Raw genomic sequence first — 26891 nt, 5'->3', positions numbered from 1 at the left:
ACAATAATTCCCTTCAAAACCCGACAACACACTTTTAATTTGAACTTGGCGACTAAAAATCCCATCCTAAATCTTTCGGATTTCAAAATGTATGAATTTGGATTTGGGGCAATATAATTCTACATTGCAACCCTAAAATTGCTCATTTTCACATTGAAGAAGTCCTGGAGAGCATGCGAAAAATCGTGGCTAGGGTTTGGGAGCCGCCATGATAAGGGTTTGTTGGGTTTTTCAATTTGTTGGAGCATCATTATGCTTTCTTGTTTCTGCCATGAGAGTTTTCTAAGGTTGCCACATTGTCATCATGCAAGCTGAGACTTGAAAAGGTTATCGAGTTACAAAAATTTCACTCGCATCTGGTGTTTTGCTACTGGAGCCGTCATGTTTATGAGTTGCTCTTGGTTGTAAAAGGTAATGTTCTTGTTATATTTGCAGAGCATGTTTTCACTGGAGATGCTATGCCATTACTCTTAGTTTTGTATTCTGCTTGAGCTGCTATGAGAAAGTAATGCTTTACTGTTTCCTTTTAACATGTTGGGCATATTTAATGCTTGTGTCGTGACTCTTTTGTTTTTTTTGGGCTTTTTTTTTGAATGAAGACATGACTTGGGTTTTCTCTTTCAAGGCCACCATGCTTGGGGTTCCTGTGCATTTCTATGAGGCCGCCATGCTTGATCATTTTGTTGTTTGTCTCAGATTTAAACGTCAATTCTCTTTGAAGGCTACCATAATAAGGGTTTGTTGGAAATTTACTTTTATCGGAGTCACCATGGTTTGAAGGTTATCTCTGTGATTACTTCTTGTTGAAACTCTTTTTATGATTAGTATGTTTAGCTTGCAACTGCAATAGATTTCTTGAGTTTTTTTTTTTCAATCTACTACTATATTTTGTTTGCAAGAAAATGTAATCTACATTGAATACGCCCAGATTTTGAGGTTTTCACGTCCTCCATTCACTAGCTTTAACGTTACTATTTGAATGAAGGTCTACATTGTTCCTTTAAAAGCCACCATGACTGGAAATCTATGTATTTAAAGAACTTTGAAATTGCCATATTTGGATAGAGCTATTTTTTTTACGAGGCTATGTGAGTTTCTTTGCATCCAAAGCATGGCTGTGCATTGATGGTGACTACTGCTCCTCCTTTTCCTTTTCAAATGTTGTCACTTTCTTTCCATGCATTTTATTTCTTGTAATTCACAGCTGAAAGTAGTTAGCAATCATATTTCTAAATGTACTGTACAAAGCCGCCAAAGTTGAAATAAATGTTTCACCTAAAGTTGCCATTGTCTTACTGTTGATTTTATGATATTTTGGGCACATTTTTTATTTAGAAACAGCATGGTCAACATGATTGATTTGCTCTTACTCCCTTTGTTGAAACTGACATTTTAGAAGCTACTATCATATTCACTTTAAGCCACCATAGTTGATATGACTTGTTTAGCTATAGCTATCTTATGAGGTTGACATTTTTAGAGGCTACTAGAAGCCGCCATTTCTGAAATTAAAGCTGGAAACCACCATGATATATAAATGTTTTACTGTTGACATCATATCTGATATATTTCATAATGCTAAAAATGATTACTTTTCTTCTTGGAAACGGAGCATTTTTTGTTGCTTGTAGATGCCATTACTGATAAATATTTCGTTCTCCCCGCTGGCCGCAAACTTTATGATTACTGTCCTTGTGACTTTCCTTTATTTTGTTGTTTGCATCTTCTGAAAGGATGTTATTTTGTTGTTGTACTTCAACCGAGTTCATGTCTTTATTATGCAAATTTATTTATGAGGTTCGAGCACGGGCTCGTGACACTCGTAAACCATTTTTTGTGACTTTGCATCCATAATTTTTCAATACCTATTCCTGCAAGTTTCATTTGATTACAATAAAAGGTTTCATATCAAAAATAACATGTCCCTTTAACATTATATTTTTTTGTTAGATCTTGTAGTTTTTAATTTTACTATCTTTGATACATATTCAGAATAGGGAAAGATCGTACATGTATAGGATAACTGGTTATAGATATTCAGTCATTGCTTAAATCTTTCGAGATCTAACCGCCCTCTTTTCCTAATGCAGGGAAATGAAAACCAGAGCGTGACGGATCAGGAGCAGCATCATGGGTCGCTTAACCAGTCAAAAGCTGAAAAGGCAATGACTGGTTACCTCTATCCCTACCTTTATATGTCCTATTTTTCATATTCTAAATATGTATGAAAGGTAGTAGAGTTAAACTCACGGCTTGTGTGAGATATTTCACTTTCAGCATTTCAATTCATTTCATTCTTTTGTAAAATATTAGTTGTCTATTCGAGAAATGAATAATGCAAGGACATTTATATTCTTTTGCAAATATCAAATGAAAAGTATTTTTCAGCAAAATGCAAATCTGAACTTTTAGAACTGAATTTTAACATGAGTTAAAATTAAGTAACAGTTACAATAAAGGTATAAAAGATAGAAATATAAGTGAATCAAAGAGTGAAGTGATGGATTGAGAACGAGTGAGTGTCAGACAACAAAATATAATGGTGAGTGGAAGAACAAGAAAATGAATGAGTAAAAATTAAGAAAGTGTACAAGTATAAAGATACGTGGAAGATCAATATATATATATATATATATATATATATATATTGTTAATTTGTTAAGAAGAGAGGAATGAAAATAAAATGTATATGGGAAATCAGTGAGAAGTATATATAGGAAGGGAAGAGAGAATAGTGTGTGTGTGCTGAAATAAAAGAATCCATTCAGATGAGTATCAAATTAAAGAAGAAAAATGAACATCGTCAGTTGAATAAGCATCATTATCAAGATGGAAAAGCAGTTTGTGTGCAGTGGGTTGGTGCTCATGAAGACAATAGTGGGGGTTGGTGCTTCCAGTAGGTCGTTGTTTGCAAATTGTGAGAATTTGAGCTTCTAGTGAGATGATGCTCACAAACATAGAGGTTGTAGCCTCTAATAGGTTAGTGCCTACAAAACATTGTAATAGAACAAGCTTATATAAAGCAATTATTTTGCTATGGTTTTTCTCTCGCATTGGGTTTCCATGTAAACATTGTGTTATTGTGTTCACGTGCATCATTGTCTATTTCAATATTTGATGTTATTGTTTGGATAGAAGTCTTAAATTGCAAAAATTGTTATTATATTGATTCACACCTACTCTAAATTTAATTGTGTGCTCTTCACATCTTTGTATTGTTCCTATCACATTCATCTATTTGGATGAATCTTATGATGACTTGGATCAACCTTTGGTTATATTGGATGTGCCATGTATCTTTCTCATCAATGTTTTTGGCATGTTAGAGGAGTTAATCTATAATGATTTGTAATTCCTCCAGCATTAATGTGCAACCATTCAGTCATGAGGAGGCCTCTTGAGCTATTGCCAAGGAAAGGATGAGTCTTTTCTTCTCTCAAGATTTTTTCTTTTTGCTCAAATGAGGTGTTAGGATAGTCTGGCGATTTCGGAGTCACTCTTTCTAGTTTTCTTCGTTCTTTTTTTTAGTAATACATTTTGATATTATATTCTTTTGGAGTATGATTATCAAATGATAATTGTAAGAAAGTTGTAAATTTATCTATTATTGTATTCACCTCTATGAGAGCTAGTGTGTGATTTATAAGGAGATATAAGTCAAAGTTTATGATTGTCTGATTACTAATGTCAATCGTAAACGTGAAGTGTTGTAATTGCTTGTAGAAATCAATAAATGGATTACCTTTTGTGGGCGAGTAGTTTGGTATTTCTTGGGATAAATAATCATTTCATTTGTTCATATGATTTTCTGATTTTCTATATATTGCATTTATATTATTTTGGTTTAGAAATATTAACACATACTATATTCAAAAAAAGTTTGATAACATGATGGGACATGTAAAAGCATTTATGCTCCAATTTGAGGAATTCCTTGTTTTTGTCAAAGCATACACACCTAGTTGTTTACCTTCCTTTCCATAAGGCTAATTTTCATGCTACAATGTCAGACATTGCTCTACCTATGAGGCAAGTACTCTTTATTACATCCAAAATACACTTCCATCTTGGTGTAAATAGAAATCTCTTCATGCTGCAACTACTACAATTAGGCCAAATGCTATTCCATTCTTTCTTTGAGAGGTCATCTCTGTATACCAAATGTAGTAGGTGCTTCTTCTAATCTCCCATCATCTTTCGTATTGGTTTCTTTAGCATTGTTACTCTTGTGATGGTATTCCAAACATGCATGTGAATTTTTTGGAAAACAAATGGTGATATGATGCAAGATTGTGATCAAAATTATTTTTTTTATAAAAAATTGTGGAGGAGAGAGAAAGTGATGAAATTAGAGGAAAAATAATAAAAAAAGGAAAAAAGGAAAAAAGAGGGGAAAGAGGAATTTCTATTTTCAAGGTGCATAGGTGGCATAAATAGAAAATTAAGAAAAATGATTGTCATTTGAGGTGTGAAGGTGGGATCTTAGAAGTTTGTGGAAAGTTCCTTAATCATGCATTTAATATTTGTTGTGATCCACAAAGGAAATGTAATTTTTTAATTGGGCCACATGATGGTGCTTAGTTGTATTTGGGTGGGAATTTAATATTTGTTTTAAGGTAGTTGTATTTGCCTTTTATCCCACATTGGTTGTGTTTGTAATATCTTGGGTGGTAAGTGCCTATATAAGAAAGGCTTATGAGCATTTGTAATAAAGCTCTCAAGGTGTGATCTCTTCTTGTATAAAAGTTTTGGAGGCAAAGGATCTTAATGCGTAAGATCTTAGGTGAGAAGTTCTTCTTGGTGAATCCCTTTGGGTTCAAGCTCTTTGGTTGTAATCTCTTCTTGTAGAGGCTCTTGGTTTCGAAGCTCTCATATTGTAAGAATTTGGAGTTCTCTCATTTGGAGAATATTGTAATGAATTTCAAGTATTAATGGATGCTTTATGAAGCATTTTATCTTCTCTTTGTCTCCATATTATTGTGTTTTTGGTTGTGAGTTGGTAAGGGTGGTGTGGCCCTTGGTCATGATAGTATGGCAGCCACAATAAGGAACAGTGGTTACTACCTTGATTTTTCTCTGAACACTTGAGATGTCACAAAGTCACTTTTCAAGTTACTCTGGTTGTCTAGTGTAGGAGCATCCATAGTGTAAGAGTAATCTTGCATCACTCGAAAATATTATCTAGTTTTTCAATAAGGGCTATCTTTGGGTAGAGTCACTGCTTTTGGCAAGTTTACTATTTTGAGTAAGTTGTTCATTATGAGCACGAATTTTCCAAATGCTTCCTCGGAGGTTAATTTTGGATATATAATCTTGTTGGTAAAGTCTCATTTTGTATATATTGAATATTTGATTCTGGTATGGTGGTACAGAAACTTTGGACTCAGTTTTGAAGACCTTAGAGGCTCCGAAAAGGGGTCAAATTTTGACCACTAATGCTTTGCTAGCCCAAGGTTGTAGAGTGCTTCGAGAGGTTTCCAAAACGTGGTTATAATCACCAGTTAGGTACATAATTCACAAGATATGGCTTCTAAGAGTTGCACTACTTTAAGATAAAAAGTAAAATCCATTCAAATACTCCAATGAATGCCGAAACCTATTTGTGGGAATAACTTGGCATATTCCAATGTAAAGAAAATACTATAATGGTGGTTGGCCTCCTAAACTTTCTTGAGAGGTTAAACTTCCTAATATAAATAAGACAAATAGCATTATCAGGGAAGTTGTGATGTTGCATATAGTGGCTCTAGTTTGTAGATTATTATAATGAAAATACCCACGTGGCTGTCGCATGTTATTTTCTGGATACTGTAATGTCTTTTTGTTGAAGATAATAGTAAGCAAGTGTTTCTATTCTTGCAATTCTTTGTTTATTTCTTTGTTGTGTTTTGTGTATATATTATTTAGGTTAGCAAGGGGAGTACTCTTCAATATGCTAAAATCTGGTTGACAAGAACCAAAATAACTAAAACAATACATTAATAGAGTTTGGATTTTTTCTTTTTTTGCATCAAAATTTACTAGATTTTTTTGTAGAATTTTCTTTATCAATCCAAGGAGCACTGGTAAGAGAAACAGTAAAAAGGTTTAAGATGCCTATGCACACAAATCTAGCTACCTCTAAGTACCTGTGTACCACTTCCAAAAATAATGGCATTTGTGTCCGAGTCCTTGTCTGCCATCTCTAGGTGACTATGATTTAAAACTTAAATGTTTGTGTCATGATGATTATCAAATATCAATATAATTAATTTTTCTTTCATCTACATTTATTTCCATGCTTTAAAACATTGATTTTTTTATTTTGAATATTTACTTACTTTTAAACTGCATGATACTCAAGTTTTTTCTTCTAGACTGAAAGTATATACTAAAAAAATCTTTTATTTTGTCTGCAAGCACTAAGCTCTTGTCCCAATATCAGTCCTATCTAATGATAACTATATTTTCAAAGAATAATATTGTAACACAAACATAACATATAATTTTCAAATAGAACATTTTAAAAACTTGCAATAATATTGAGGTTATGCTTCCAAAATAGGTTTATTTTCCAATTATTTAACTAAATTTTGTTTCCATGGTCTCCATCTATGGCTCTACTATTTCTCCTTATTGGGTGCACTTGTCCTTATGTTTCTGGTGTTCAATTTACAATTGTGGTCATGCAACAAGAATGAATATTGAGACTTACTGATTATTGGGTTGAGCCATACGAGACCTCCTGGAATGTGTGAAGATAAAAAACCAATCAGTAGATGACAAATATTTATAAATCTAATATATGACTTGAAAAAAATCAGACATCCAAAGAACCACACACACAGTACCTCCCATTCATATTCATCGTTTCTCCTCTCAGCCACATTAAGAGTGCTCCAGCAGCCAACAGTGCTGCTGCACTCAGTGCCTGTCATTAACATTAATCAAATATCAACTAGAGCAGTTGAAAGATTATACTCAATTAGATTTAGTCCATAATTCAAATGAGTAAATGAAAATAGGAACAAAAATTGGTTTGTGCTCTTTACTAGAAAAAAAATCCTTTGTATGCACTATGATACTATAGAGATACATATCAATGTAGATATGTACAATCATATATGGCTATCTATATTCCCACTACTTCCATTTCTTAAAATTCCAATTAGAAGCTGTTGATGTAATTGTAGTTATGGCCGGATTCCTTCAGACAAACATAGATAACATAAAGGTTGTCATAATATGATTATATTGTTACATTATATATTAATATAATAGTATTATTATGATAATACAGATATATGTTAATTATATGAGATATATAATTAATTAAGAGATATATATAATTAATTATTTTGGGCCATCTTGGGAGAGTTGTAACCCTTGGTTAAGGGGCACCACCAATAGATATAGAGAAAGAGTAAAACTTCCTTTCTTGAAAAATGAGAAAATACACACAAAATCTGCATTATTCAGCAGGGAATTTCTTGGGGTTGACAATCAAGTATTTTCTATGGTTGGGAGAGCAGTAATGGAATCATTGCCCATGGTTAAATGAGCACAATCAAAAAAACAACATGGTATCAGAGCAGCTCAGTCTTAGGGGCCTGCAGTTAAAATATTATTGTCTAGCGATGGAATGAAGGGGATGCAAGCCACACATCAAAGGATGAGGATGTTCATTGATTGGAGCCAACTTTGTTATATATATAAAGAAATACATCAGTGACCAATGTGCAACAAAGATATTATGATGAATGAGTAAAATACATAATCCAGTAGAAAAGTTGGGAAGAAATTATAAAAAATGTTTATCAGACAGATCCATGGTGGGACTTCAATATATGAAGAAAAGAGTAAAATTCTAAAAATTCTAACATCCAGTGAATGTAAGTCATGTTGGAACTTTTTTTAAAGGAAAGTAGCGAGCAGTATAAGGATCTGCAGCAATGGTGAGGATAACAATTAGTAATAAATACAGAAAAGGAATGAAGAATCATTCTGAGAACAAATCGAATAGGAAGGAGGAATACATTTCAGACACTCTGCTATCAAGATATCCCTTGAAAATTCAAGGTAGTTCTAATCGGGGTGGCAACATCGCAGTTAAATATCATCATTAAAAAATTAATCTTTTCCTGACATTGGTAATATGATCAGTCTATTTGACCTTACCAAATCGATTTTGTCTATCAAGCATTATCCAGGATCCAACCACAATACTTTGGCATCACTAAATAGTAAGTACAATCTAATATGGAAGCGACTGAAGACTGGTTATTGTCGAGAGAAAGAAGGATTTGGGGAGTTACTTTGTATTTGATACCTCCAACAATTTTGGTCTTTCTCAACACAACTAGATCATTGTAGCACCAATTATCAATATTGAGTTCTCTATTGAGAAAATCAGTGGAGTACAGTGTGTGGGACTGGAGTTGGAAGGTAGAGTCGCCTTTCTTGTATGGCAAGGAAGAATAGTAGCAGTCCACACTTATCAAGAAAGACAAATAGCTATATAATGATTCCTTATTTCTTACCTATCAATACTTAACAGTTAATGTGATCAGAGAATATGATTTATAGAGACAAAAAGGAAGAGAAAGAAAAAAAGGGGAACATCACTCTTGAATGCTATTCACCCATTCTATCAGTCAATGATGAAAATAAGATAATAAAAATCCTTAGAGATTGATGATAATGGATTCTCTTATATCTTGCCCCTACATAATCTCCAATGGTGCACTTAAACACATAATATATGTGACCATTAAGAGTTATAAAGACACCGAATTATTAATTTTCTATGCTTCAACCTTATATAGTGATGGTCATTATCTAAGACCAAATTGGGTGGAAGCAATAAATCTATAGTCATTAAGTAACCAGTAATTGATAAGGAGAGATCTTAATGTTAAGACAAAATACAATATTGTATATTTGTCTAACTCTTGAGAAGGAACAATGTATAGCAGTGAATGATGTGTAGACAAAACATCATTGACAATAGAAGATTATTGTATACAATATAAGAAGGCTTGATACAAATACTCAATGCATTTTTTGTGAAGGAAGACTTGGAGATTACTGGTCCCACCATATTAAGAATGATTAGAAGAAATTGACGGTTGATTTGTGGTTTACTATAGTAAACTCAATCATTGCGGACCAAAGTATATCAGAGATCATTCTCATGTAATTCTCATCAACACATCAATCATATAAGAGATAATCTACCGTATCTCATCAATGAGGATATCATAATATGGACTGCATCCCAGAATACTTGATTATATAAGGTTATTAAGATTATCATGCTATGTTTGTGGGTGTGTAATAGAAATAAGGACCTATAGAGTCTTTGATTAAATTGAATTGATAGACCTTAGACTAGAGTTAGGATGCTGGAAGACTAGAGTTAGGATACTGGACAAATACATTTTGGATGGAAAGTTTCTTTAGGCTCTAGAAATCGCACTTAAATGCAAAATGCTTGATAAGTTAGAAGAAGCAATCGTGAAAAGTGATAATGTTTCTAGAATGCTTTCTTATTGCATCTATGTTTCTCAAACATTTGTTAGTAGAAGAGAGCACCGATGTGATGAAAAGAAAAATAATGCATCAGGAATGACATTGACGTAATTGTGCAGGTGATAGTAGCATCTAGGATTACAAAGAAGAGTTGAGTCAAGAGGGCTCCCCTAGTGAGGGGATTTTGTTCTAATCTCTGGATGATTATATTCTTTTCTGGTCTAGGGCTCAATCTTATAACAATAGGCCCATGGTGATCTTAAGTCTAGCACTTTTAGCCATATGTGGATCATGCCAGGTGATGAGAGGCTCTTGGAGCAAGATATCTTCCATGATTGGGACTATGTGAGAAGCGCATGCTTTTGTGATAGAAGGAGCAACTAGAGGATTTGCTTCAATTGACTTTCAAGGATCTTGGTCATATTGGTTCAGAGGGAGTAAACCCCGTTGAAATGATTTCTCAAGTAATCAGGAAACTATATCAATCAGAGGACTATGATGCGTGGGATGGAATTCCATGTGTGTAGGCTTGAAGGCCTTTAAACTAACATAAAGGTCAGCATATTCCTAGATAGATGGATACTTGGTGAGCTTGGGATTCACCAACAATGATGCATACTCCAATCTTGTTTATTATGATAGGTCAAAGAATGTGGTGATCAAATGTCACCATATTAGAGATATGATGAAAAGGATTGCTATTCAATTGAGGTGCATGAGCACTAATGATTAGAAAACTGATATTATAATCAAGCCCCTTGCTAGATTCAAATTTGTGCATATTCGAGACAAGCTTGAATTTGTGGAGAATGAAGCCCTTGTTGAGAGGGAGACTTAGCATAGTGATTTCCTGAGATCTGCTTCAATGATTCTTTCTTAAGAGGGAGAAATTTGAGGTGCAATTCCTTGTTATTAAGGTCTTATTTGTGAGGGAGAAGTTTGAGATGCAATCCCTTGTATGGATTTTTCTTTAAGACGGAGAAATTTTAGGTATCGGCCCTTGCATGCATTTTTCTCCAAGATGAAGAAATTTGAGGTATCAACCCTTGTATGCATTTTTTAGTGAGATGGAGAAATTTGAGGTACCAGCCCTTGTATGCAGTTTTTAGTGAGATGGAGAAATTTGAGGTATAAGCCCTTATATACATTTTTCTTTGAGACCGTGAAAGAGAGTATCCATGGTGGATGTCATGTGAGAGAATTGATGACTTAGCACTTGTGTTTATTTGCCCTTTGGGAGTAACTATGGTGAATGTCACGATGAGATGGTCACATCACATTGAGTGATTCCATGATGGGCACTTGTGCACTTATTCTTTCCACCTTGTAGGAGTAGCTATGGTGGGTTATGTGAGAGACACCATGACTTAACACTTGTGTTCATTCATCCTCTGAAAGTAGCCATGGCGAACATTACGTTGAGTGATTCTATGATGAGCACTTATGTTCATTTGGATTTCCACTCATGGGAGTAGCCATGATAGACCCACCCTCTAGGAGTAGCCATGGTGGTCTTCACTACTCTATCTAGAAGGATTCCTCTCTAGTTAAGAGGGAGTGTTAATGCTATTGTACCTTCAAATTCCTTCAAGCCGACATAGATAACATAGAGCTTGTGAAAATACAATTATTGTATTGATAATATAATAATTATATTATACAATAATATAATAATTATTACATTTATATAATGTTATTATGTGATGGTACAATTATATCATAATATTTATATAGTATTAAAATTAATCAATTCATTTAGCTATGGTGGATATCACTACATAATTCAAATATCACGAAGGATTCCTCCCTAGCTAAGAGGGAGTGTTAATGTTATTGTAGCTATGGTTGGATTCCTTTAGGCCGACATATACAACATAAAGTTTGCAATAATATAATTTTGTGATAAAATAATTATATTGTTAAAATTATTGTGATATAATAATCATATTGATAATATTATTAGAATATTATTATTGTGATAATGTAATCAAATTATAATTATAATAATTATAGTGATAATATAACTATTGTATTATTATTATGATAATATAATTATATTGATAATACACTCATTAAATTCATGGGCCACATTGGAACAGTGGTGACCCTTGGTGCAGGGGCACCACCAATAAGTATAAAAGAAGATTAGATCTTCCTCTCTTGGCAATTGAAACACAGACAATCTGCATTTTTCAGCAAACCAGTGCTTGGGGGAGACAATAATAGTTGATCATCTATGGTTGGGAGGGAATTAATAGTCTGAGATATTGTCCATGATTAAATGAGCATAAAAAAATCAACAAAAGCACAAATGAAAAAGTCCTAATAGGTTTCCAGAAACATGCCATTTTAACATAAAATTGCTGACAAACTTTAAAACTTCAAATAGATCTCTTCAAGCTTATGATCAACTAGCATTTTTCAATAACAGTGAAAAAAGGTGAATATGGATGGACACAAACACATAATATCTTCAAAGTCTTGAAGATGATTGTGATTGTATACAAAGATAAGTTTCCTTAGAGAAACATTGTGTGTTTGAGCACAAGCTGCTTATATAGAATTAATGAGAAGACTTCAATAAGCTACTGCTGAAATTCAGTGGCACATATGGTGAAAAGAAAGTGATAGCATCTACGAGAAAAATCATAACCATATAGATGGAAAATTCAAGCCAATAATGACAAATTATAGGTAGCTGGAAACAATCAACATGCAAAAGATTTAAAAAGTAGTTGTGCATAATAATATGGAAGACCGTAGAAAAAATGTGTTCCTATTTTAGAGTGATAAATAGATGTACAAGTGGAATGATGAATGCTATTACTTTGTGTTTGTTATTTCAATTGTGCAAATATTAACAAACGTAGTTGTAGGTAGTAAGAAATGGATATAGTTCTAGCCTTCAAGGTAAACCTCTTTAAGAAGTCATAAAGTACTTGCTGGTATCCTTTTTCTGAGAATGAAATTGTGATCATGCCAAAACATCCAATGTTGAGATGTTGCGTGCTGCACTTATTTAGTTATGACACTTCTAAGTTTCATAAGTATACTGAAGGTCAATTTATAAAGGAAGAAATGCATTCCTATTTGAGAATAATATAAAGATACAGAACTGGAATAAAAAATTCTATCACTTTGTATTCAGTATTTCAATTGCACAAATTCAAATTAGTATAGTTGTAGGTAGTAAAAATGGCTACAGTTCTAGCCTTCAAGGTAAACCATTTTTGCACTCACTGATATCCTTAATCTGAGGATGGACTAACATTCCACCAATGACCATGCCATTACAGCCAAAGTTGAAACTGTGCATCCTGCACTATTTAATTATGACACTACTAAGTTTCATAAATATGTTATGGCATTAAGTTATATTGATTGATAATTAAAAAGCCCCGACAAGGCTTCTAGCTGTTTGCAAGGATTTCTTAGCCCCTTCCATCTATCCAACTAAGATCATTTTGATCTCAAAACATTTCTCTCTTCAAAAGGCTGAATTTTATTAAAAGTTTCAAAATTTATGAAATTGAGTATATCTCTTATACTTATTGTGGTTATTTTATGAGAAAAAACAGAATGTTTAACACAAGGATGAATTCCAGAGACAATTTATGATAATTTATATGCATGACAAACCTGTTTAATGAATCCCCCAAATTCTGTGGGGCCATTTACTAAATCCTCAAGTTTTTCATCTGATATTGTAGGATCTGTTTTGGCTGATGTGTCCTCAGAAAATGAGCTCCCTGGTGTCATGGAATGCGCTTTTTGCTCAATGATATGCTCATTATTACTAATTTGCCCCTTTTCTTCCTGCAGGTACAAGTAATGGATGAAATCTTGAATATATTGCATATTTTAGACTATATAACTTAATATTTCATAGAATTATAACAACTAGATTATTTACAAATGTCTGAGTACTAGAGGAATGCAAATTCAATAACCTATTATTCACATCATGTATTTTACATCCAAAATAAAAAACAAAAGTGCATAATGTCTGTAGAATAAACTCTTGAGAGTCTTCTGAGAAAGTTGGATCAATCATCAGATCATTGAGTCAAATTTTGGCTACAAGCAAGAGTAAACTCAAAATTCGTACAGGTTTGTGAAGAAATAAAGGACACAAAGAAATTACAAACATGGTATGCTAAGCTAATAGATATAGGTGCAAAAGGAAATATTTAATTGGAGCTCATCAAATGGCAATATATCAGTCTAGAATTACAGTATGTATTGGTCCACTTGACCTTTTTCTTGGTTAAATGATGATTTACTTTGGTTGTCATCCACATGGTCTGGTTGTTATGGCTTGTAGTTTTTGCTCAAACTTGTGATAGAGTGGTTGAAGAAATTGTCTAAGTGCTGAATCAATGCATATCTTTATGACTATGTGCCAATATTGTGCTGCACATTTCACCTCATTGAATCCTATGGTTGTGTGGTCTATGATTTTAAATGAGATAGGTGTCAGGTACCTTCCGCCAAATTTTCAAGTCATAACATCTTCCACAAAGAAAGTTGTAAGAGTTTGATCTTGTGAACACTTTTTGGCAACTAAGGGTTTTTCAGTTGATTGGTTTGGCCTTGTGGTTTTGGGAATATGTTGAGGAATGTGCATTGAACCATAGATATGAGTTTCATATTGTTGGTGCTCTGGAGCATGATATTCATCTCATTGAAGAAGACACTCTCTATCCTTTTTGCACTGTGATTGTCTGTTCAGTGAGTTAATTTGTTTGCACCAACATTTGATGATTAGTTACAACAGAGAATGATTGAAGAAAGCTTACCCTTTAATCAAATATTTTTTGGTGGTCTACATGTTCTTGGTTTTTCTTTGGTGATAAAAAGACTTTTGCAGTGTTATTAATATCTAATCCGACTAGTTATGTTCCTTTAATTGCAACTAATCAGGACCTATTTCATTTTCTTCATAGGATGGGGTGTGACACGTTTGATGCTCAGATTAAGTCTTTCTTGGTACAGAACCTATTTTTGATAATGTTGAAGGCAGTTAAGGCTCATATTTGTTGTGTTGGACATTTCATTGATTAGGTCCTATGTGATCCAACCTAACCAATGTTTTGTAATATGGTTGATAATATAAGTAAGAATTAATTATTTGTGGAGATGTGTGTGTTTATGTGAGGTTCTGTAATGAGCAAAATTGACCTGTAATAAAATGATAAGTATGTGGAGTCAATTTAACAAAAACTTAGGGCTACAAAGAGGACTCTTTTATCAACACTAGGCAGATGCTTCTTCTACAACAGTTCATATTATGCATTTCATTATAATCTAATTGCATCTTGCTCTGAAGAAGTGATTGGTTTGCAAGTCTAATGGTTTTTTCCCTAAGACAGTAAGTCTTGACTGCAAGTCCAGTAGTGAGCCTCTTGTGATACATGTTTCATAGATTGTGAGTTGATCCTCGCCATGGCTTTTCCCTTCTCGAATGTTCCATGTTAAAATCTGTGTTCTTGTGTGCATGTTATGCATCTATTCTTTACTTTTGCAAATTTAATTAAATGGTTTAGTGCTTAAATCTTAGATTATGTTGATTCACCCTCCCCCCTCTCAGCATCCATGTGTGTACAACAAGACCCACAATTGTTTTTGAACTGGTTAGGAGTTCGCTGGAATGATGATGTGTTCAAGATGCCTTGAGGATGCCCAAAAATCCCTCAACCCTCCCAAGAATGCCCTGGTGTCTCTCACGGCCAAAAAGCCCAAATATATCAGTTTTACTCACAGATTCATTTCAAACATAAGGATGAAGAGGAGAAAAACAGTGAATAAAGGAGTGAAAGTGAAATGCTACAAGTGCAAGAGGGTGAGAAGGAACAAGAAGAAGAGAAAGAAGAGGGATTCTACACCAAGTTCGAAGGATGTTTCAAGCATAAGGTAGGATTCTATCACCGTTTGTTTATTTATTTTATTTAGTTTTCTATTCATACTATAAATATATTGACGACTTCATAAATATAGCTGCAAGTGCATATTCATTGTTCATTGTTAGTAGTTCATATTATTATCAAGATTCAACATTGAAATTTGAAAAAAACAAAAAAAATGAATTCATAGACATGACTGTCATAATTTTTTTATTGTTTACTATTTTACAAATTAAATTATTGTAGTTTATGGTACACTTTTTTGTTTTTTGTTTTGTCCAACTAGCTTGATTTTTTTTATCCTTTGTTTTTTTTGCTTTGCATGACATTAAGTAATAAAAATGTGAAATCCTTGGTTGACAAAGACTAAGAACAACAATTTTTAGTTGTGTATCCTCTACTTTTGCATTTCACACAACTTAAGAAAGCTAAAAAGAAAATCTTATTTTCTTAATCCTTTGCATTACATTGCATGCAATTTGGAGAATTATAAAATTATAAATTTTTATAATGTTCATTACTGTGTCACAATGAATTCTCATTGCATGAGTAAGGATGAGAGTGAGGTTCAAAGTGAAAAGGGACTAAACCCAATTATGCACTTGAGGCCGGGGCTAAGAGGGTGACCGTGATGGTGAAACCCAAACCACTAGTTCCATTATGACTGCAGCCACAAGTGTAAATTGCCCCTCCACACTACTAGTAGAGTATGCTAAGGATCCTTTTGATCGTAAGTTTCTTTTGAAATGATTTGTGACAAGTTTTGAGCAATCATAGGACATCTAGACACAAGGTTGTAGGAGTGCCACTTTTGTGCCCTTGAATTTTATGGCACCATTACTAGGGTTAATTTCTACCTCCTTTGTATCTGAGGAAAACATGTGGAACATGTACATTTCTAGGGTGACTAGACAACCTAAAATATGGAATTGAGATATATAAACTATGGGTTGTTTGTGAAGACAATGTAGTTGCATCTATATCTACTTCCTTGTCTCATATGTCTAGGATCATCAAAGCCAACCACATGGTTCTACTTCTACTTTGGAAGGGGTGAGTTGCACATGTTCTAGGTTCTTCATGGGCTCTTGCAATAGAGGCTAGGGAAAACACAAGTTGACAAGTGATGCTCATAATCGAATAACTGAATTATTCAATGTGTAGATAAAGGATGATGAAATTGGAAAATTCTTCTTTGCCAATGACATTCCTTTCAATGTGGCTTAATCTCCTTATTATGAGAGGTCAATAGCAATGGTCAGAAGGGCAGGTTCATCATACATGTATGAGTTGCAGACACAAGGATCACTTGCAAAAATAAAGATGTCTTCCAAAAGAGAATACACAAGAAATGAGCTTTCTTGAATATTGAAATATGAGAGATGTTATAGATGTACAATAACCTTGCTCATATAGACAAGGTGTGATGCATGATTATATTATCTAGAAGACTAAGACTTCTAGAAATATTACCTAATATTTTTATTAATAAAATATGTGACTATGTCCCCATTAAGAGTTTACTAGGTACAAAACATCATTTACACTACCCCCCAATTCTAAGTGCAACTTAGGGAGAAGGAATTATTATGAAAATGATACAAGATGTAGGGATGGGTCTCGATTATGAGGCCATTTTAGGTACCCATATACAAATAGTCTTTGACAAATGGATTAGAGAAGAAAAATCACTTGGCATTAAACCCCTCTCCAATAGAGAATGCAAATGAACAATCATGTGCAAGTAATATAATGAGTGATGTATGGAAGACTCATCAGTGCCCCCAAGAAGTGCATCCATTATGAAGATACGAAAATGAAGTATAGCTCCACCATACTATAGCTCACACTTCAAAAGGAAAAGGGAAGAAGAAACTTCAAGAGATTCAAAGATAAAAATGTTGAGTCAAACCCTAACCTCAAGAAACGGAAAAGGGATCTTTCTAGGATCCAGTGCTTCAAATGCAACAAGTTTGAGCACTTTGTTAGAGATTGTAACTCTAGACCGAAGCCTCAAGACATTGCTACGAATGTAGCGAATTCATCTCCTCAAAAGGAATCAAGTGAAAATTCTGAGGGATTCTTATTTATGTTTGCACTCTCTAGCAACGTTCCTACAAATAGTTATACATGGCTGATTGACAGTAGAGCATCTCATCATATTACTAGTTACAAAGAACACCTCTTTGATTTGAGGAAAAAGATTCTCATGTACAAGTCATAATTGGTGATGATGCAACTTATTCAATGAAGGGTGTTGGCTCTTCTTCCTTCAAATTAGATTCGGAATTCCACTTAAGTGTTCTATAGTTTGTACCTGGAATAAAGACAAATCTGATCTCTCTCATTGTCACTATTTATAAAGTAGACATACTGCCTTAACCGGTTTACCTGGTATCAGCGCTTCCAAGTTACTTTTTACCTGCTAGATTGCTATAAATAAGCTCATGCTAAAGCATATTGGGCATCAAGTTTCCTTTTGAGTCTTGAGTGTTAAGTCAAGTCTAGAGCCTTGTCATTTTGTGTATGCTCTTTGCATAAGCGCTTCGAGCAATCTTCCCTGTAGATCAAAAAGCAGAGTGATATAGGTTGTAAGTCTTTTATCATTGTAAGGTTTATTTGATAATAGTAAGAAGCCGTAACCATTTGGCCAACAACCTCCGCCATTGGTTTTTGCACCCATAAGTGGTATTAGAGCCACAGATCTAGGTTGTTCCTGGGTACGCAGATCTATCCATCTCTAGTAACAAGATTGAGATACGTGTTAAGTGCGAAGAGAATTTCTCTGTAGGGTTACACTTTGGTATTGGGATTGAGATTCATATTTATTATGTGTCTTGTCTTCAACTACCAATTGGTTGTTGTCTATAAGTCTCTCTTGTAAAACCCCTATAAGTGTCTTAGCATATCCCATATCTCACTTGTAAAAGAAGATGCTTGAGTTCCAACAATTTGCTACCTAATAGGGGGTTGAAAGAATTAATGAAGCTAGTATGGAAGGACTGTATGAAGTACCTCATGTCCAACCTAATACATAGGATTTGGTCGTGAATAAAGATATACCTGATATCCAGACAAATGAAAGGACTCTAGATCACCAAGTAAGTACTTATGTACCTCCTAAATTGAAGCCTGAAGGTGTATATAAGAAGGATGCATATAGGCCTAATCCATTGAAGAATTTCTTGTCAAAATCTACTTTTTAAGCATTTTGTAATCCCTGGGATGAAGGTAGTAGAGGTTACACTAGAACATGACCCTAGTCAAACATTTTAAATCAAAATATTGCCCATCTTTCCTCCCAAAGAAATAGAATACATTAGAAGTCGGAAGGATGTAAATTTTGTCCATTTTGGTGTCATCTAAGTAACTATTGGGTCGTTAATTACAGAAAATATCAAACTTGTGTGCTATTTAGCCCTTTGTGATAAAAGACAGGTAGATTACAATCATGCTTGCCAATTATCCAATCTTTCGAGAATGTCAAAAAATTATGTGTGCTTTACATACTATTTGAACCTTACTGTTGTTGCTAGAGATAAATCCAGTGCTGAAGTTAAGTATGGTTCCTTGAATTGTTGGGGTATCTTCAGTTCTCTTTATGGTATGAAAATGGTTGCACCTTTTAAATATGCCTCAGTCCAAATTCAAGTCCTGTATAGCATGACAAATACCAACAATCCTGCCATATTTGATAATTTGCCCTATGCTAGAAGCCTAGAACATTGAATGGAGAATTACAATTACAGGAAAGGTCATGTCAATACTGTTGATATACCTACAGGATGGAGACTTAACTGGATGCAACATGTAGCTGCTAAACTCTTAGAGACCACTAAGACAGTTCACCATGTGTCTCATAATCAGATTGACATTTTTCCCTGATCTCTTTCTTCCAGAACTCATAATCCCTCTAGAGAACAATACCAAGATGCTTGCTCTTCTTTCATCTCTTTTGGTAGTACCGGAAGCTGAAGAAAGGCTCATCTTGTCATCGAAACGGAAGAAGAATCTCCTCTTAATATAGGCCCTAGTATACTAGAATCAGTCCAAGTCAAATCCACAAGAAAAGGAAAAGGGAAGTGTACTACTACTGACCATCCTTTCTTCCATATGGTTAATCTACTCCCTTGAGCAGAAACATTGGCCTAGTATAAGGAAAAAGAGCATACATACTATTAGAATTGTAGATGGCCACCATTAAAAGAAAACTTTAAAATAGAACATGGTAATGTGTCTATGTTTCAGTATGCATTTCAGCCTAAGACAACTGAAGAAGAGAGCCCTCTAATGACTTTAAGGAAAGCAACTGTATTGCAAGATTTTGCGAGCATCTGCAGCAAAATATACATGACTTTTGTACAAATATTCTTTCTCTTAAGAAAATTTCTACATTCATTCATACAAATGTATAGAAATTAGGAAATATAACTGTAGAAAACCATGATGGAATTATTGAGATGAGAGATTCCCTTAGTAAACTTAAGTACAGTTTGAGCTAATACTAAACAATCTAAATAAAAATGGAGATGATATGCATTTAAAGTTATCAGTCATGTAGAGCATATAAATCAGAATCATAATGCTCTAACTCAGAGATTCGACTCTGTAGATCGCTCCTTACAAGAGTTATCCACCTCTTTAGACTGGCTTGCAAATCAAGAAAAATAGCCAGAGCAGACAGCCTTGGTTATTCTCACATTGCTCCAGGCACCTAATAAGAAAGCAAAAAGAAATGACAGACTCTTGATGATGAGAACTAGTTGTAACATCCAACCTTGGTACTTAGACATTGACCATGATGATGGTCCTAAGCATAAAATAGAAGGATGGATAAATACGTTTCTTATCATAGGAGCATTGTCTGGAACCTCTGATGAAAATACATGTAAATTTTCTGTGAATTATTTATGGGGAATACCAAGAGCCTGGTGGAATGGGAAAAGAGAATCAGAAAAGGAAGCCAAAGTTTACCAAAATTACCAGACTCAAACTATGGTAGACCCAATTACTAGCCAAACTGTACAATAACAAGTCCAATTGGTTCTAATCAAATGTCTAATGAATGAGCTAGTTAATGATATTTGTCCCAAACTTATAAATAGACAAGAACGAACAATCAAGAAAATACTTCAGATGAAATGCTGTGATTTGAAAGATTTTTCTGCATATTCTCAGGACTTTAGAAAGCTTTTATATAGCTTACTGAACATAAATAGATTGACATGATAAAAACTAAGTATCTTGAAGGATTGCCATATAATATTGCTGATAAGGTTATGGCATACTTAGATCTAAGGAATTTGACACTTGAAGAGTGTCCCATTTATGATCTCATTCAGTTTGCCAAGGATCAAATTTTAAAGTTCATTGATGATTGAAAGTACCAGCAGAAATTTACAAAACATGAAGCACAACGCATATCTCCTTCTTTCCTTGATACTAATGGTTGTACTCCATTCATCAAATCTCAACGTAAAATGCAAAAATGCCATAAAAAGCATTAAAAATTACATTTCCAACCAATAAATTTTCCTCACTGCCTCTCTTATGCACCAAACAATTGGTATCTTCACAAGCACACTCATCCTCGCCCTCAATCTCAACAAATCATCTGCTATATCTGCAACAAACCTAGCCATAAAGCCCCTGATTGTTATTGCTGTAACAAAGTTGTCAAAGCTGTATAATCTGATCCTACTGCAGATGCGTGGTGGGATACGCGGTTGCAGTAGATGAAGAAGATTTATATATGCAAGGTAATATTTTTAAACCTATGATTGAAGAAGAAGTCTCTGAAGAAGATGATCCTCTTTTAGATGATCTTGCAGCCACTCTACGAGAGACTGAAAGACAGCTTGAGCAAGAAGATGATGAGGAGTTACCCACATTGATGATGAATTATACATGCAGAGGAAGAGGAAGAAACCATTGGAAAAATCATAGAGGAAAAGGAAGACACTCTTTTGGAAGAACATTTGATCATCCACAATCTTCTAGGCCACCTACAATGTCCTATCAGCCACCATTTCAAAAGGAACTAAAATTTAAAAATTTCACACAAGACTTTCAGGATTTTAATATGTACCAAACTACAGATCCATTTGAACAGGAGTGCCAAAGATCAATTTCTTTCACACCTCTCACTATTGAACATAAGGGTCAAAAATTCTTTAAGAAATCCCAGCAAGAGGTTAGAATTGATCCTATAGTTCAAGCTCTGTCTAATTATCATATTTTCCCTGAAACTCCTTGAATTGTGAGATTTGAACCTTCTGTGATAATCCGATACGCTATTGAACCCTCTACTTCCTATTCATGCTTTAGTCATAATTAGTTTGCAGTCAAGATCCAAGAAGAATATAGTGATGATAAAGAAGCCATTTCTCCTAGTGTACCAAACCCCAATAATGTCAAGATGGTTATGTTTGTCTTACTAGACCCTACTCCCAAGCTAGAACCACAAGATCTAGTTCATCTATGCACTAGCAAGTTTTCTCAATATATCAATGTCATCATTAATGGAAAACAGTATGATGCCCAGATAGATACTGGAGCATCCCTCTCTTTTTGTAAGGAACAAGTTTTGGACAACTAGGAACAGTTGACTCAGAAAACCATTTATACTATTTGTGATGTACAAGGTAATGAGTTTTATTGTGATAAATATAGTCACCAACAGATAATCCAGTTAGAAGGGACAAACTTTAAGTGTGATTTCTTTGCCATGCCATGTGTCATCATTAATGGAAAACAGTATGATGCCCAGATAGATACTGGAGCATCCCTCTCTTTTTGTAAGGAACAAGTTTTGGACAACTAGGAACAGTTGACTCAGAAAACCATTTATACTATTTGTGATGTACAAGGTAATGAGTTTTATTGTGATAAATATAGTCACCAACAGATAATCCAGTTAGAAGGGACAAACTTTAAGTGTGATTTCTTTGCCATGCCATGAATTCCAGTAGACGTATTGCTTGGTGGAGATTTTATAGATAGATACACTCCATATGGGTGTACAAAAAACAATATCAAGTTCACACTTCAACAAGAAAAGATAAGTGCTACTAGTAGAATACAAGCAGTTGAGAGACTTGTAGAGTTAACAACTGCCATTATCCAAGATATATGATCAGAAGATCCTCAGAAGTTTTGGCAAAAGGAGATGCCAGAGATGGAAATAAAATTGCAACCAGGTGCAAAAATGAAAAGTGGCAAAAAGATTCCAATACCAGCACATGACTATGATGATATGCATGAAGCCATTGAAGAGCTCAAAAAAGGGAAGTTTACTGTCCATTCTCAGTCTGATGTTAATTGTTATGCATTTATGGTTAACAAAGAATCTGAAAAGAAAAAGTGGTTATTAATTATAGACCATTAAATGCAATAACAGTAGCTTTTCCATATCCAATTTCAAATAAATCTTATGTATTAGAAAAGGTAGCCAGTGCTAAAATATTCTCACTGTTTGATTGCAAATCAGGATTATACAAAATTCGAGTAAAGAAAGAAGATTAGCACAAGACTACATTCAGTTGCCCTTTTGGCCACTATGAATGGACAATAATGCCTTTTGGATTGATGAATGCTCCATCTTACTTCCACGAATGTATGGACAAGATATTTTGTGGTTGTGAAAATTTCTTGTGTGTCTATATTGATGATATTCTTGTTTTTAGTAAAAACATTGATGAGCACAAATCTCATCTAGACTCATTGTATAGGTTATGTTTGAATTCTAGGATTGTTTAATCCCTATCTAAAATTCAATGGTATTTAGACTCATGTAGATTTCTAGGTATGATTGTTAATTCTGGTAAACTTGAGGTCCAACCTCACATAAAAACAAAAATCCTTGAATTTCAGCCTCCTCTTGATACTGAGGAGCTGCAAGGATTCCTAGGTATTTTGAATTATGTAAATAATTTCTATCTAGGAGCAAGTTTTGATAAGGAAACATTACAACAATTAGTGACAAAGAAAAAGTCACAATGGACCTCTGTACATGATGAAGTTATAAAGAAGATCCAACAAAAGGTCCAAGAACTCCCTATACTTCATGTTCCCACAACACAAGATTTTGTCTTGTATACAAATGCTTCTGATACTGCTTGGGGAGGACATTTGTGCTTTGGCAAAGATGGTAAAGAATTCATTGTAGAATATGTCAGTGGTGTGTTTCCTAAGGAAGTTAGAAAGTGGATCTCTTCTAACAAAGAAATTTATGGCATCATAAAATGTTTAAAGTAATTTTCTCTAAAAACGATGTACTTGCCAAAGTTTGTCATTCTCACCGATTTCACAAGGTTCTTGGCATTTAAGGAAAAGGATTAAGGAAGAAAAGATGGTAGAGGAAAATATGTCCAATGGAAAGAATCTTTAAACCAGTACACTTATGAGGCTCAGCATATTCTAGGAAAACATAATGTTGTTGTTGATTATCTAAGTAGACATAACCATGGTGTTTTCATGTAGAATCCTCATAATCCTCCACCTTATCCAAGATTCCACTTATCCAAAGAATTTGATGTTTATTTCAGAACTCTTCATGAAATTGCACCGAGAAGGTGTCTAATGAGTGGAATCAACACTAAATCCCCACATTGTGCAAGTTATTCTGCAGACACACACACTTATTTGGGATGTATAACGGAACCAATGATTATAAATGATGCCTATGGAGAATTCACAATATTTAGGGTCAAGACAAATCATCATTATCTCTTAATGCTTGATTTTATCAGGAAACCTTTCTTCACATGGCTAATCACATGCACTACCCCGCATATTGAGCAATTATTAGATTTCTTTAGGTATGCTGGTCCTAATAAAGTTAATCCTAATCATAAACTTGACCTTGAAGTTTGTGTACGAGTCATTATAAGCATGAGGCTTAAGTGGGAATCTTACTTTTCACCACACCTAACATATGATGACAACTGACAAGATTGGAATATTTGAAATCCCTTAAATCTTCTGGCTCGGTGGAGACCACTCCCTGTGCTTGCCAACGATGAGCTAGATGTTGGTGATGACACCTACTGTCCCATCACCAACATCTAGCTCATCGTCGGAAAGTATAGGGAGTCATTATAATTATAGTTCTTAAGGGGAATCCTTGTACAAGGCTATCACTGTTGCTATTTATAAAGTAGGCATACCACCTTAACCGGTTCATCTGATATCCCTTGTTCCAAGTCACTTTTTACCTGCTAGATTGCTATAAATAAGCTCATGCAGAAGCATATTGGGCATCCTATGTTAATGTTAGAAGACAAAGGGTATCATGTTGCTTCTGCTGATGGTAAAGTCTTGGCATGGAAAAAGAACTTGAGTATTCAATCAGCTCATGAGGTTGGAGTTCGTCATGATAGTCTCTACAAGCTTTCTGCCCATCCAATCTATGCACTCGCACATGATACTTCAAGTTCAAATAAACTTGAACACAAGAAGTTTGGGCATTTGAAATTCAGAGCTTTAGCCACTGTAGAGAAGGTTGTAATTGGTCTTCCGAAGCTGATCCAAAACCACGAAGGAGTCTGCAAGGAATGCGCTGTAGGAAAGATTATTGAGAGCACTTTAAGCTATAGTGAAAGTAGAGCTAAAGATATACTAGAGGCAATTCGTGTAGATTTATGTGGTCCCATGTCGATTGCTTCTCTTAGTGGTTTTTGGTATTATGTCACATTCATAGATGATTTTTCTCGTAAATGTTGGATTTATTTTCTCAAGTTGTAATATCCCCCTCTAGTAATGAAATTTAATTTTAAGTCATAACAAGATTAAAATATTAAATAGATAAGTGGTTCTTATTATTAATAAAATAATCAAGAATAATGAATATATGAATAAACATAATTAATAATATTTATCAATACAATAGTAATCAATATTAATGAACTATTGTAATCATTTATTCAAGATACAATATCAATAATCAATCTTTATAATTTACCAATCAAATATACAATTAATATTAAGTAATGCAATTAATAATATCATTTATATTTTATTTACTCAATAAACTATTAATATAAGTCAATAAGAAATAATTAGTCAACAGTAGTATTAAGTCGATAATAATGAGTGGCCATGCTAATGAAATAATAATAACTAACCTTGTTATTAATACTAATCGTCATCAATAATGAAAAAGTACGGTCACAACCATTCCCTTCACAATATATAAATATAGTTTTAAAACTATAAAATGAGATATACACACCATGAAAAAAGAATAGAAATGCAGTCAATAATAGATGATCCCAAGTTAAGAATAAATCTAAGGCAGACTATGAAATAAATATACACAATGATAAAAAATTCTACGAGCAAGAAAGGTTTCAAGAATTAAACTATTTCAGCGACTTCAAGTGACGAGGAATTTCTAATATGAATAAGAGTAATAAGAAATGAGAATCAGCAGCAAATATTACTAAAATATTAAGGACACCCACGGGAAAGGTAAGGAAGAAAACTGAGGTAAGAAATCTCATTACAATAAAAAGGTAGGTAAGTTTATTTTATTTTAGTTTATAATCTTAAATTATAAGAGTTACATTAATGTGGTTAAGAAGAAATAGGGGTATGTGCAGGATCATGGTGTACCAAACTATGGCCTTAAGTGGCAGTGAAAAACTAGCAAATCAGGGTTATGTCAACTTGACACATAATTTTAAAGTGGTTCTGAACTTTATATCAAAAAGTTGTAAGAAAATAATATGTAGGAAATTGAATCTAGTTTCTAAACTATAAGGCCTTATCTGGAGAAAAAATTATTTGATTGGTCAAAAATTTGGATTTTAATGCAGTACTACAAAAATTTCAGGGCGAAAATAAAAAGTAGGTGTATGTCTAACCACCTTAATCATAATCAAATGATAATATTTTTAAATATAATTTTAGATATAAAAAGTAGACTCATGCCTAGATGTGACGCATATTTTTGAAAATTTTTATTCCAAATAAATAATTAATTATGAATTTTCTACTATACTGTTTTTAGAATTAAAAAACTCCCGTGTCTGACCACCTTAACTAGTTCAAAAAAAATCAAAATTAAGTTTTTCTCTTTTTTTTTCTTATACTAGTCGAAGCATAGAATGTGACGCATCTTTTGGATTTCACAAATCTTATACGGTTTGAAAGTTATAGCTATTTTTCAACTAGTATGTCAATCAACACTTTGTAGCTAACTCCATTAGAAAATAAGTAATAATTACTTACTGAACTCGTAATTTGACAAAACTTACATTTATGAAAAACTAAGAACATTCTTAAGAAACCCTTTTCATTACATCAAATTTTGGTTTAAAAAAAGTCGTTAGCTACATGCTTGAAGTAAAAACCACATAAGAACATGCCAAAAACACATTTTCAGGATGTTTTAAAGATGTCCATATAAGGTCGGTATTGAAAGATATAGTAGGAATTATAAAGGTATTAATTGTTTTCATTTAGTATCAGGATGGG

At 33.8% G+C, this 26891-nt stretch overlaps 1 protein-coding gene across 6 annotated transcripts in view; it reads right to left on the bottom strand.

The window, feature by feature from the left end:
* LOC149576500 (uncharacterized) overlaps positions 1-26891 on the bottom strand; it is a 223248-nt gene that overhangs the window by 155944 nt on the left and 40413 nt on the right. For all 6 annotated transcript variants that reach the window (XM_089817457.1, XM_089817448.1, XM_089817454.1 and 3 more), the window contains 3 exons: positions 13150-13326; positions 6831-6910; positions 6695-6724 (listed from right to left, as the gene is read on the bottom strand). In XM_089817457.1, coding sequence (XP_089673583.1) covers positions 6695-6724; positions 6831-6910; positions 13150-13326 — 287 coding nt within the window. The remainder of the gene's footprint in view (positions 1-6694; positions 6725-6830; positions 6911-13149; positions 13327-26891) is intronic.

The sequence above is a fragment of the Cupressus sempervirens genome, chromosome 1, assembly GCF_028749045.1.
Source record: "Cupressus sempervirens isolate cs-2001-9-10 chromosome 1, ASM2874904v1, whole genome shotgun sequence".
NCBI lineage: Eukaryota > Viridiplantae > Streptophyta > Pinopsida > Cupressales > Cupressaceae > Cupressus > Cupressus sempervirens.
The sequence above is the reverse complement of the archived record's forward strand: the minus strand, read 5'-3'. Positions and strand labels throughout refer to the sequence as shown.